This window comes from Heliangelus exortis, chromosome 14, assembly GCF_036169615.1.
Source record: "Heliangelus exortis chromosome 14, bHelExo1.hap1, whole genome shotgun sequence".
Classification (NCBI taxonomy): Eukaryota; Metazoa; Chordata; class Aves; order Apodiformes; family Trochilidae; genus Heliangelus; species Heliangelus exortis.
In genome coordinates, this window is record NC_092435.1 from 15243835 (window position 1) to 15257502 (window position 13668).

The 13668-nt window shown below is 38.9% G+C and overlaps 1 protein-coding gene across 2 annotated transcripts in view; it reads left to right on the forward strand.

Moving 5' to 3' along the window:
* Positions 1-13668, forward strand: part of COL4A5 (collagen type IV alpha 5 chain) — a 76264-nt gene that overhangs the window by 30579 nt on the left and 32017 nt on the right. For both annotated transcript variants that reach the window (XR_011728569.1, XM_071757485.1), the window contains exons 4-21: positions 893-937; positions 1682-1726; positions 1835-1897; positions 2649-2702; positions 3448-3474; positions 4689-4769; positions 5698-5760; positions 6307-6342; positions 6444-6485; positions 6592-6684; positions 8131-8184; positions 8287-8343; positions 10474-10518; positions 10619-10672; positions 10837-10878; positions 11326-11458; positions 11798-11965; positions 13018-13101. Coding sequence is in view for 1 of the 2 variants with exons in the window: in XM_071757485.1 (XP_071613586.1) it covers positions 893-937; positions 1682-1726; positions 1835-1897; positions 2649-2702; positions 3448-3474; positions 4689-4769; positions 5698-5760; positions 6307-6342; positions 6444-6485; positions 6592-6684; positions 8131-8184; positions 8287-8343; positions 10474-10518; positions 10619-10672; positions 10837-10878; positions 11326-11458; positions 11798-11965; positions 13018-13101 (1186 nt within the window). In the remaining variant the exon portion in view is untranslated. The remainder of the gene's footprint in view (positions 1-892; positions 938-1681; positions 1727-1834; positions 1898-2648; positions 2703-3447; positions 3475-4688; positions 4770-5697; positions 5761-6306; positions 6343-6443; positions 6486-6591; positions 6685-8130; positions 8185-8286; positions 8344-10473; positions 10519-10618; positions 10673-10836; positions 10879-11325; positions 11459-11797; positions 11966-13017; positions 13102-13668) is intronic.

The following is a 13668-nucleotide window of genomic DNA, read 5'->3' on the forward strand; positions in this document are numbered from 1 at the left end:
CCCGAGGGGTCCCACCAGGTAAACAGTTATTTGTACCTGGTGGCATTCCTGGGCTGGCTTTGGGTGGGACCATGCAAATGAAGGCCTCATTGGACCTGTGGAGAGACCACAGAGGAATGTTCCTTGCTTTCCCTAGAGGGCTGCAGTTTATTTTTATTTTTGCTACTGAATTACATCATTATGCTCAAATGTCACAACATACAATTAGAATGTTGAAAAACCTTTCTCCGAGTGCATTTACTTTTAATATACTCATGCATTTATACTTAATATAAGATTATCCAGGTTCTTCTATTTCTTTTGCAAGTGCTCACAGTAGAAACTGAGAGGCACATCAAAAAGAAGTCAGAAAAAAAAAAAAAAAAGTAGGTGATAACAAAAGAAAAAAGAAAACTATGGTAAAAGACTAATTGGATATAAAAAGAGTGACGCAGCAGAAGAGTTTTGGGCTGGAAACTTTGGTTATATTTTTATTCCAGAAATGCCTTTTGAAGACTTTAGTAAGAAGTTCTGTATTATGGTAATACAAAATACTAATGGTGTATGGTTCACATTTAGTCTTGTATATCTGGTTTTGCCCACAGGAGGTCACTGTAGGACATCTGATGGAAGCACACGCCCACTCTGCCTCTAAGCAATATTAAAAGGCTTTTTTAAAAAACATCTCGATAAGTCATAATATATCAGCTGTAATAAACAGTTTTCAGGTCAAAGACTAACAGCCAAAATAAAATAATTTTTAATCATTTTTCTCAGGAAATTACAACTAATACAATTTTTAGTCTACATAGTATAAATATTTAGAAAAAAATTTATCATGCACGTAGTTTAATTTTATAGAAAGGCAGACTGCAAACTTGTGTTTTCTGTTTGTTTTTTTGGGTTTTTGTAGGGTGATGATGGACTTCCAGGGCCTGTGGGACCCAAAGGAATCAGAGTAAGTAATGGAGCAGTTTTAGGGTGACACGTTGGAATTGTGGGTAAAGAATGCCAGGCACCAAGTGAGTTCTCACACAAGTGGGGATTTATGGGGTAAAAATAAACTTAAATCTAAAGAGTAATTTATCTACCAGCTAGAAGAGATTGTATTGCTTTTTACAAGTAATAGAAGATTGCATTACTAATACAATGTTATGTATTATTTATATTAAATAGTAACTTCCATAAACTCATCAGAGAAAGTAGTCCCAATACATATTTCATCTCTTTTGCTCTACAGGACCTAAACACTCTCTGGTAACTTTGCTTCCATTTATTCTGAAGTAGACAAAGTATAATTAGGGTCAATATGGGAGAGGTTGATTTGCCTGGAAATCCTTTCAGTTTTGTGCCTTTGCTTTTTGTTTTAGTCAGAGCCATCAGCTGGTGACAATTCAGTGGGACACATCCATTTTCCACACCCTGAGTGGCTGTTTTTTTTCTGTATATATCTACATATTTTTACTTTAGTTGTTCTGCATTGTCTTCTCTGTGTTTTTTTTTTTATTTCCCTGACGGAAGGGTAAGAACACTGATAGCTGTCTACCATGGCATTCTGATTTTACAGGTTGTTCAGATGTTTCTGCTTTTTTCAAGTATATAGACACAAATAGGTTACATTTAGCAAAATCTTGGTGAATCCTTTTGCACATCCATTTGTACCCTATACTGTTTAAAACATATATGGTTAATTTCCTTCTAGGGACCACCAGGGCTTCCAGGATTTCCAGGAACACCAGGACTTCCTGTAAGTAGGAATGGGCTGTATAGATATCAATCTGTTCCCTTTTTTTTCTTCCAGGCCTAGAAGAGCACCCTACCTGCTAACTCCTCTTTCCCTTTTTCCTCTTTAAAGGGATTACCAGGACAAGATGGGCCACCAGGACCTCAGGGTATCCCAGGATGCAATGGAACAAAGGTGAAATCCCATTAAAATTCATGATAAAATATGATAATGAGTTCTTGTTCTCCTGGCTGCAGCCAATAGATTTAATTTATTATGTGCAGCAGTACTTGGTGTTACTGAGTTGTGCAGGTAATTCCAAGATAACTCAGGCTTACCACACATTTGAGAGAAGGGGTCATGGTCTGGTACTTATGGCTTAAGTTTTGCCAGAAATTGCCAGCACCAAGATGCAGCATTTATAGTCTGCAGCCTATGTAGTTAAATTCTTTGTTCTAGTGCTCAAGTTGTAGCTAACAATGGAGAAGAATATCTAATAATTAGATCATAAACTGCATGTCATCTTACTAGTAGACCTGCTATGAAAGAAACCTCACTGCTTATAGGATTTTTTATTAATTTTAATAATAATATATTGAAAATACTGATTCAGTATCCTTGTCACTTTCATTCCACCATGATACTTAGCTTCAGGTTATGATTTTCCCACAGAAAATTTGATATTCTATAGCACTGTGTGTTTTTTCATCTCTGTAGTATAATACCCCTCCTGGAAGTATATGGAAATATCTGACTGTGGAAGTCCTGTTTCATTGTGTGATTTCAGTTGTGTGATTTAACAAACTGTTTAGCCTATAGCTTGTTGCAGTACAATTTGCTATTCTGCAGTCATAACAATGAAACTGGAGTTTTCAGTCAAAATTTGTTTATCTGTTTTTGTTATATTTTGATGTGGGTTTAGCTAATCATTTTCTTTGTCTCTAAGGGAGAACGTGGATTCCCAGGCAGTCCAGGTTTCCCTGGTTTACAAGGGCCTCCTGTAAGTAAAAATTTCCAGGTTCCTGCTACATGTAACCCACTGAAAGGCTACTACTTAGATCTGAGAAAGATCAGATAAATATTGGCCTTTTTCTTGCAGCTGGACTTTTAGTAAATAAGAATAAATACATTTTTTTCTGGTTAGTCAGAATATTTTGCATGTCCAATAAAAGAGCCAGCTTTTCTGCTTCATGCTGTGGTGAAGCTAAGAAAAGGCCCTTTGAATTCTCACATGCTGAGATGCTTTGCCACACTTGCAGAAAAATGCAAATACATGTGTGTATGTCAGAGGAGTAAGATCCTGATACCTTCATGCCATACATCTAAAGAGTCTGACTGGTGATTAATGAGGCAGATAAAAGAGAGGGTGTAGAGTGCTTTCATTACAAAACACAAGGATGTACAGCAAAGTGACCAAAGTACAAACAGAAAGAAACATACTAGACAGGATGGTTAGGAGACAATAAAGAAACAAATTGCTAGAAAATGGAAATTTAATGCCTTTAATGCTCAACAGTCTCTGTGAGCACTGCTGAAAGTACTGCTCTGGTTTTTCCATTTGATTCTGAAGGCCATAAAAATTTTATTTTCTCCTGCTTTGAATATTTGTTTTAGATTTCTATCTTTAATGTTGCCTCATGGTGTAGATCTGATTAGCTGTTTGTTACTAACCAGTTATGTATGTAAGAAACCAGTGATTTATTTCTATTGATCTTCCTTTTACTTTTTGTTTCTTCTAAACAAAGGGGCCCCCTGGTCTGCCAGGTATGAAGGTAAGTGTTCTGTACTCACACATCAAAGTACTAACCAGGCATGGTGTGCAGTGTGATCCAAACCTGCTTGCTTTATACAAGACCATGTGCATCCATTGGAATTTGGAGTGACATTCAGAAGAAAGCTTTGTGTTTCTAGGCCACTCCAGTGCAACTAACTGGAAATTCTGCAGTGGCTTTGCTCAGTTTGGGTCAGTAGTTCCAGAAGCAGCAGACTGTTTTCTGAAACTGGTTTCCTTGGGAGTGTGAGGGGAGGTGCCCATTTGTGTTGTGAGGCATAGAAATAGCAAAATGCCTGTGAAAACTCAAATGCACCTCTAGTCCACCTGTTCATGCTTGACAGCATTTCTAGAGACTAAGCAATAGCAACTCAAGCTGTCCAGTTTATGTTCCTTTTGGAAACATGCTCTCTACTGTATAGATTTCTACAGAATTTGCTTTTTTTCCTAAATGAAATCGTCTCCTAATCTGATTTTGAACCTTAAGAGGACGCTTTTATTTTTTAAGGGTTTTTTTGCTGTAACCTTGACCTATTCAATCTTGGGCCAAAACACCAGTTTTGGTTCAACTCTGAAAGAAAACTTGACCTATGGAATTATTCCAGCATAACACTGGTGCTGGGAAAATGTGGTTGTTAAGCTGAACTGGTTTTCTCGGCATCTTTTATTCAAAATTGTTTTAAAGATATTAGAAGGCAAGCTGATCAGAACATATGCTTTTAAAACAAAGATCTTCCCTGAAATCAGTAAGAAACTGTGCTTCAATACAGAATATGGAGCATGACTATTGTAACAGCATAATCAGCATTAATCTCATGAGGTGGTACACTGGAAAAAGATGAATGAGCCTTTTTTTCTGTTGTGTCCTATCCATTGCTTCCACGCAGACCTAAAACGTCTCTTTTGTGAAACACTTGTATTTCAATACCCTGATCTTTTGGAATTTAGGTCAACATGGATATATTTGTACATATAAATAGAGAGCTTTTAATAGCTGGTACTTCAGCCATTTAAAGAATCCTCTAAATATGCAATCTCTCCTAAAAAGAGCTATTCTTGGAGAACCTTTTAGTTATATTAAAGAGTACTGCTAGGGTGTAGTGTAACTGAGTCTCTCAGAATCTTAAGAGGCACTATGTGTCCTTTGGAATCAGAAAGGTGATAAGGAATTGTAAAATGTGCTGTTAATTGAAGTTACTATTTTTTTTCTTCTAGGGTGAAGCAGGTGAGATAATTACATCTTTGCTGCCAGGACAGAAGGGTGACCCAGGATTTCCAGGACTTCCAGGGATACCTGTAAGTTGTGTAAAGTACTATTTGGCTGTGTTCTGCCAAAAAGATAACGTGAAGAGTATTTGCATTGCAGCACAACTGGAATGTTTTATGCTGGGGGATCTGTGCATGTATGTGGACAAGCAGGGCTCAAATTCTCAAGCTTATGGTTTGAGGTTTAGTACCTCTAGTTTATGGCTTGAGGGAAAGTGCATGCTTCCAGGTTGCTCTTCATAGGAGTTTCCTTCCCTTCACCCTGAGGTAAAGCAAGTAACATCTGCCTTTCTGGGCTGTAGCCACTGTTTTGGTTAGTGGAAAGAGAGGATAATGTCTCAGCTGTTCTCCTCATGTTGCACCTTCTGAACAGTGTTTCTGTTCTCCCAGCAGTCTTCTGTGAAAACAGGCAGTGACTCCAGGCCCTGTGCTTCCCCACTGAGCCATTCAGTGCTTCAGTGGAAGAACAAGGGGAGCAGAAGATGAGTCTATCAGGCTGGACAGAAGCCAGAGACTCCCATTTCCTGGTACAGAGAGGCAAGCCCCAGGCCATTCTGACCAGACTCAGCCTGTTAGCATTTCTGTTCCTCTGATCTATGCTTCCCCATTGTGTGTTTCTGGCTGGGAAGAATCACAAATACAAAGTGTTTTGTTGTTCTCTCTCAGTGCATGAAGAGCAAAAAAAAGTGCAAAAGTAGTTCAAAACAAACAAAAAAGCATTCCCTTAGCCAAGCCAAAGAGATGCATTGATGTTGAGAGCACAACCCCCTAAAATGAATCGCTTTAGGCCTTTCCACAAGGACAGATTGGAAGGTTAGTGGTCAGCTACTTTGATTAGGCATGTTGTAGGGTGCCAGCTGTTGGGGTTTTTTGACCTTGAAGACCTCACTGGTGTGCTTTTTGGGTTTTTTTTCCATAAAAAGGTGCCTCTCTCATCGTCTCTTCCATTTTTCAACAGGGTCCACCTGGCTCCATGGGAATACCAGGTCCAATTGGCCCTCCAGGGCCCCCAGGTTTGACAGTAAGTTTCTATAACCTATTACCCATAAAGTGTTAAGTGGGTCAGTTAACTCTTTGTTTCATGTCCTCAGGTGCAGGTCAGTAAAGTGCAGAGATCTAGGCAGTAAATCTTCCTATGAAGACAACAGCAGCCATGCTTTCAGTTCATCATCCTGTGCACAGTTAAATGTGATACATTTGAAACACTCAGCCTATTCCCAGCCTTTTTTCTGCTTAAATCAGGCTGAATCTTTGCACAGACTCCGTTTTTGGGTGTGAAACCTGAGGGACCAAATTTAGCTTAATTAGACCAGGATGATTCTTTCCTTAGTGTTGAATAGCTGATTGGTGTTTTTTTTCAATTTTATTTGACTCTGTCACTTAAAGGAAGGACTAATTTCTTACATATTTGTGAAGTTGAGCTCTGAAGGGGAAGGCAATGTGACTTGTCAACATGGGTATAATGCAGAGTAACAGCATTGTTCTTTTTTATTGTTTTATTTTTGTTCCATAAGGGGCATGTAAAATGCTCAGAATATATATTTTTGTTTGTTTCCTTTTTTAATAGGGACCTCCTGGTCCACCAGGACTTCCAGGACCCAAGGTATTTTCTTCTTCTCTTTGATGGTGGTGGTGATGGACTGTCATGCTTTTCTTTATGTTAATCTGTGATTTCTGAGGGCTGATGAGTTATACTTTTTGCAGGGTAATATGGGTTTGAATTTCCAAGGACCCAAAGGTGAAAAAGTGAGTAGGTGATCACGATGATATTTTTTTTTATTACTTTCAGAATTTTTAAACATGCCATTTTTTTGTATTGCCTGTAAAAAACTACCATCATCTTGCACACTAGGGTGAACAAGGTCTTCAGGGACCTCCAGGACCACCAGGACAAATTGGAGAACAGAAGAGACCAAATGACATTGAGTTTCAGAAAGGAGATCAGGTGAGTGGGAAACTATGTCCATGGCTGAGAAAATGCAACGAACATGTGGTAAAGCTGCAGCCTCCATTGGTTTGGCTCATACCTACTCACATCCTGCTTACTGCAGAGGTTCTGTTATCTTTCTCAAAGTACTGACTATTTCAGCCCTGAGTACTTTTCCTTCAATAGAGGCTATGCCAGTAACATTAGGTCAGTTACTTCCCTTAGTAAAATAACTATTCTTAAGAAACTCTCTTAAAGGAAGTTCATGGCAGCAGTAAAAGTAGTTAAAATATTCTCATTTCTCGGAACACCCAGACTTGGGATTTTCAAAGCTGAGGATTCAGGTTCCCATTAATTAATCAACTATGTCATCCACTGTGAAGAAGTCTTAAAAAAAATTTAATTTAACTTCTTCTTTTTCTTCCTTTTTTGATCATCAGTAAAGCCCCAAGATCTTTCTTCCTTGTGGCCTGAATAAAGTGCTTTCCCTGTTTCTGGACTCTAAAAAGTAAATAAGACCGGATTATGAGAGTAAACTCCAACTGTTAGTTTGATTTTTAGGGATCCTTCCCCACCCATAAATGCCGAAAGGTTATTGGGAGAGTTGCCATTTTAAAAGTTTTTATATTTTTTCCTTTCTTCTTCAGTGGGAAACATTTCACAGCACCATTCAACTCTGGTGCCAGTCATAAACAATCTGAGCAGCACCAGCAGGATCATGAGTGCCTGGATTTCATGTTTTTATTGAAGTTTCTGTGGTGTTCTCAAATACCTCCCCTTCACCTTGATCCAGACCATTTGTTACCCTTCCTTTCAGAAGAACATTGGGTACCACTAAGGCATAAAATGGACTCCTAAAAGTCTGGCAGGCCTCCAAGAAAATAACAAACTGCACAGAAACTTGTTGTGGATTCAGTAGCCTGTAACTTTTCTTAAGGTGAAGACATTTTAGAACTTTTATAGAGGTGTAACAAGACAAAATAGAAACCTTAACCTTTTTTACACAGTTGATCCTGTGACACTTTTCCTGATGGCCTCACAACTTCAGCAATTACCAGCAAACAAATGACTGTTGCTCCTGTAATTTCAGCAGGATTTGTTCTTTTTTTCTTACTTTCTTCTTTTTTCTTCCTTTTTATTATTTCTTCTTTTCTCTTTCTGTTTTATTATTTTATTATTATATAGCAGCTGCAGACCACCAAACCAGTTGCTGCAGCACACACAGGAGGCAGTTGTGTCTTAGTGGAGTGAATCATCTAAATAAACAGGATGAGCAGTTAATAAAATTTATAGATGTACTTGAAGTTCCATGCAAAAAAAGAATAAATATGATCCTTTATTGTTCATGGTGCTTGGAAATCTAAATGACAGGAAAAAAAAAATTCTTTTTTATTTTTAAATCAACTGAGCTATGAGGGAGTGATAGAGGCTTTAATCCTCTTTTTCTTTGCCCATACTTGACAGGGTATTCCAGGTGATCCAGGCCCACCAGGACTTCCTGGGCCACAAGGCCCTCCTGTGAGTAATCCTCTTCTAGTTCTTGTTGCATCTGTATCAGAACTGTAAATTCATTCTGCTCTGGCTTGTGGGCTCAGTTTAAGATGAACTTTGTGTGTCCAGGGTCTTCCGGGTGGCGTAAAAGGTGAAAAAGGTGAGCAAGGAGAACCAGGCAAAAGAGTAAGTAGTCTGTTTAACCAAACATTTCTCTTTCCAATCAGTGTTATCTTTGAGAATTAAGCAAATGTTGAATTCAGGTGGGGCCATCAGCCTCTGGGTAAGAGACTTCTTTTTGTTTTCCACAACCTGGCAAACTAGTAGATGACACATGTAGTTCATGAAAGTGCTTCTAGCTACAGATCTCTCAGTGCTTTCTGACAGAATTATCTACAGGGAGATCTCAGTTTTGGAGGCAGGAGAAACTAATTTGACTGATGTTGTTATTATTTTAATGATGTTATCTGTTACCTTCAAAGTTGGACTGCTTGACCATAGTATCAGTTTTCTGTTTCCTTTTAGAGAGGGTCTTCATTCAGCTTCCTATGCACTTGGCTGGCAGGCAGCATGAGATGGGTATTTATTTAGGCTGGTCTCTGTAAGCTCATTTTCAGTGGGTTTACTTGTCAGGTGACTCACAAAACCAGGCTTCTGAATGCTGCATGAGACCAAAAATCTGTTTGTCCCTTCCCAAGAGACTGCTTCAGTTTATGTGCTGTCTGGGGAGAGAGACAGGGTAGCTGCATCTGAGGGGAGCACAAGTCTCTTTGTTCCTGTATAGACTCAAAGTTCTCCTGGATATAACAGCTCAGAAAAGCTGTGGAAGATCACAGAAATGCTAAGAAATAGGATTAAAATTACATGGGCTGGGCCAGCAAAGAAACCTGCAACCAGCTCAGAGCTTTCTGTATTTTCCTATTGACAGCTACTGAACCTGTAGTTTCATGAACATCGTGGACCCCTTTGAAAACCAACACACAATTCTTTCCCAGGTTAATTGGACAATATATAAGCACTGTTTAGAAACACATTGGTAATAGGTATTCCATGTTTGGTGTTCTAGATAAAATCCTTCTTAGTTGGTGAGATTTATAAGAAGGCTTCGATTTGCCTTCTTTAAGACACGTAAGAAATGAGGCAGATTTACAAAGCCAAAATTCTCATTATATTCTGAGTGGTTTTTTGAACTGTGTTTTTCAAGTTGCTTCTCTGTGCAACAGTAAATTGGAACCACATTAATTTGCAAAGATCTGGAAGTATAAAAATCCTGAGGGGATATGGCATATACCTTTTCCAAAAGCTTCTTTACCAACATTTTTTTTATTACTTATTAATCTGAATTTGGGCATGGACATACTTAAAGTGCAGGTTTGCTATCCAGTTACTCTAAAGCTGCTTTTTTTTTTTACTCCATGTGATTCTGTGTGGCTCAAACCCATTTCAGATATACTCATTAAAATATCAGTGTGTGTAATCAGGTCGTTCTGCAAATGCACAGGAAATCTTAAGACCTCATTTTGGAGAAGCCAAACTCATAATTAGTAATAAAGATTTCACAAATCACATTATCCTCTTTTACACTACATCTGTCAGGTCTGAAAGGTGATCTTGGCACTACTGTAAAACTTAATTCCAGTTCTGTTCCAGCAGGTATCCCTATACATGCTGCTTCTGTAATGCCAATGAGAGAGTTGTGTTTGTCTTGCCCAGTGAGTGCCCTGGAATAAAGTGGAGCTTGTGCTACTTTTACCTCAGCAATGAGAAATCTGTTCAACTCGATGATACCTTTTTACAAGTCACTTCTCTGAGCAGAATTGCACTTGATATTTTTGCTGATACTATTCTTCAGAAACCTGTATTCAGTTTAAAGGAGTATTCAGTATTCAGTTCAAATTCAAGCACAGAAGAAGTTTGGATGTCTTTTCACCGGTCACATTGTATTAATCTCATAATTAAATATAAGGTTCTAGTGTTTAGGGAGTTAAGATGCTTTTTCTAAATAGAGGACTTCTCTCATGTCTAAAGTAAAGGGAGATAAAATCAGCAGTAATTAATGGGAGATTATTTTGTGCTGTATTCACATATTTCCTTGAGACTTGTCATGTTGTTGTGCTCTGGTTCTCAAGATGAAAAACCTTAGTTTAGATAACTCCATTGATTACACTCGGTTGATGTCTTTGACATACTTGCCACAGGGACTGCTTTATAGAGAAAGTTTGGTTTATTGAAATATGGGAAATATGTAACACTATTTCCATAAGAATTCTTCACCACTGAGGCATTTTATTTCAATGCATCTTTATGTCTTTGAAGGGAAAGCCTGGCAAAGATGGAGAACCTGGTCAGCCTGGTAGGGATGTGAGTAACCTGTACATTTCTAATCTAAGCTGCTTCCTTATAAGCTTTTCTTCTGATATGGAGAAGAACTGAGTGTGATTATCTTTCTCTTTTCATGAAGGGTTTACCTGGTGAGCCTGGAATAAATGGTGCTCCAGGAAGAGAGGGTGAAAAGGTATGCCAGGTTTTTTGTTACTTTTGCTGGGTTGCCATTACAGAGTTTACTTCTGGCTGGGCAGTAATTGCATTGCCTATGCTGTTACAGTGTTTAGGAATATTTGCAATAACTTCTTCGTGTACTAATGCTCAGTATAAAAATGTTCTTTATTTCATTGGTAGGGTGAAAAAGGTGATGCTGGTCCCCCTGGTCCCCCTGGAATTGTAAGTTGCTGATTCTTTCTTTATCAATTTTGTTGACAGTGTTGTCTCATTATAGTTCTTGGGTGACTGAGTCCCATCTCAGGGAACAATAGCAGAAGCAGTAAAGTTTTCATATATTCCCTAATAGAAATTATTGTTTCCTTCTTTCAAGATAGATTCTGTGCTTTAGGATTTGCTAGGTTACAAACACCAGGCTGGACTATAACCAGCAGAAACTGAGTCAGCTTCTCTGAAGTCTGTTCTAACCATGTTGCCTTGTCAGTAGAAGTGCTTCCTACTTGGGGAGTGCTCTTTGCTGGAATTTTACCTGGTAATTCAGTGGAGTGGGAGAAGCATCCTATCATTGCTATAACACTTGAAGTATGTGGAGCTTTTCTTCCTCACATCTCTACTGTTCCAGTGACATTTTTCTTGGCAAGTTGTTTCATGAGCATGAAACATTTACAGGTCATTTCAAGACCAGGCATTGATGCAACTGTAGGACCAAAAGGTAGCAAAGGATTGCCAGGACTTCCAGGAACCAAAGGGGAGCGTGGATTCTCTGGTAGGCCAGGCCCACCTGGCTTGCCTGGTTCTCCAGGTAGGAGTTTGTAAATGTTCTTTTTCAGCTTGTAAATGTTCTTTTTTCTGGCAATGTTTACTTTCATTAGTCCTGTTTTGTTTTTTTTTTAATTTTTTCCTTCATAAACTTAGTTGTTGAGTGTCAGGTCAAAAATCTCTGCAAATGCAAAAAGTGCATGTCAGACACTGCACATCATCATGTAGTTTGATCCATAAAATTAATGTTATATAACTGCTTACATGGAAGGACACAATCTTATCTCTAGCATGCTATTTATTGGATTTCTTTGTCATCCTTGCAAAAAAAAAGCTATTTAGATCTTTGAGCTATCAAGAAACTAAGTTCTTCTGGTCTTAGGGATCACTACTGTTGGACCTCCTGGCCCACCTGGCTTACCTGGTGAGAGAGGACAGAAGGGAGATCCAGGTTTACCTGGTGTTTCTATTCCTGGGAAGCCAGGACCTGATGGACCACGAGGACCTCCAGGACCACCAGGGCCACCAGGACCACCTGCACCATCTCCTGGTAAGTGATGGCCACATAGACAGCAAGTGGAAGAGACTGAAAACCTTTGACATTCAATCTTTTTTTTTCATTCTTTTTTTTTTTCCCTTCTCTTCAAATTCAACCTCCAAAGATACAGTTTATTGGCAGGTGAAGCCCATGAGATTCCAAGCTACTTGTATACATTCTCCAAGTCTCTCTCATTGCAAGATATTTGTAGGAGAACTCTAACCTTAAGTACAACTATAGAATTTGGGAATTAAATGGTGTGAGTTGCAGTCTGGCTTTATCATGCCTCTTCCTACCTCAAGTGAGCCCTACTGAGATTCAGTTAAATCAGAGGAGAGAAGATCTTGTCACACTTTAAGGAACTTTGTGCTAATTCATACAATAATGACAGTCCCCCAGGGTGAAGTAGATTCAGCCTACACATAGAAAACGAGGTATTTTTCCAGTATATATTGCATACCTTTTAATCTAACTAATGATGATACCAGGAGAATGAAAGGAGTAATTTTTCACAGAATTCCAGTTTTGCTTGACAAATACTCTTGTGTATAGACAACACAACATTAGCATGGGGGTGGACACTCTGGATGAAGGCTGTTAGCTCCTTTTTGATATAAGGGAAGTGGGAATATGAGAACTGGAAAGGTGCAGTGTAGAGGGGCTGACATGGTTCAGGGAGGAGTTTAGTGTGTAGCTGGCATTGGCATCATGGCTGCCCTCACTGATGACAGGTCAAACACATGCTTTTGCAATATGAAGCTGTACAGAGGAATGTAGTGTAGGGATGGAAGCATGCAGGGCTGTGGGAGATAGCTGAAGAGGTGGAGGAGAACTGATGATTGCTGCACAGCATCACTGAATGTTTTCTTTTGAGTGTGTGTTACATTGGAGGGTTTTTGTTAGCAGTCCTTTGAACTGTCAAAATGTTGGGTCTGTGAATGTGTGAGTGTATTAGAATGTCCACACAAATACCAGGAACTACATTTTAGTGCTGAATGCATGTATTTGCTGCTGCTGTTAGTCTAACACAAATTGATTATTAAACCTTTCCTGATTCTTCTTAGGTGAAGGTATCTGTGAGCCAGGACTGCCAGGTCCCCCAGGAATTCCAGGACAACAAGGCTTTACAGGGGAGCGAGGCCAAAAAGGTGCAGTGTTGTAGATCTCTTCTTTTTTCTCTTTTTATTAAATCTTCTAACAATGTAAAGCCTGCACTCAGCAAGGACAAGCAATTTCACTTCCCAGTAGGGCTGACTGCAGCTCTTTTCCCAGTCAGAAGGCAATTTTGTTTGGATGTGGTAGAGTCCCTCATCTAGTGCACAGGAATCTCAGGGTACAACCAATGCCTAGATGGGTCATGATTAAAGTAAAATGGAGCTTCAGGTTTATGAGTACCTCCCAGATAGGTAAAAACTAAGTGCTTTGTAACAGCAGTTGGTAATTCTATATGAAAAAGTACATACTGACCTCATTAATAAAGTTAATATTTTTTTATGGAAGCCACCATTGAAATTATAAATGCAAGATTCCTCATTTGAGTTGGTCAGTCTACAATGAGATTTGTTGTTTGGTAAGCAAAAGAAAGATATTTAATGTGTATCCTTGTTTCCAAAAAGACAACCTTGCAATGAGGATGCTGATATGGGTAAGTGAGAATATTTTCCTAGCTCAACCATGGACATCCTAGATGATTTTGGGCATCTCACTTTATTTTG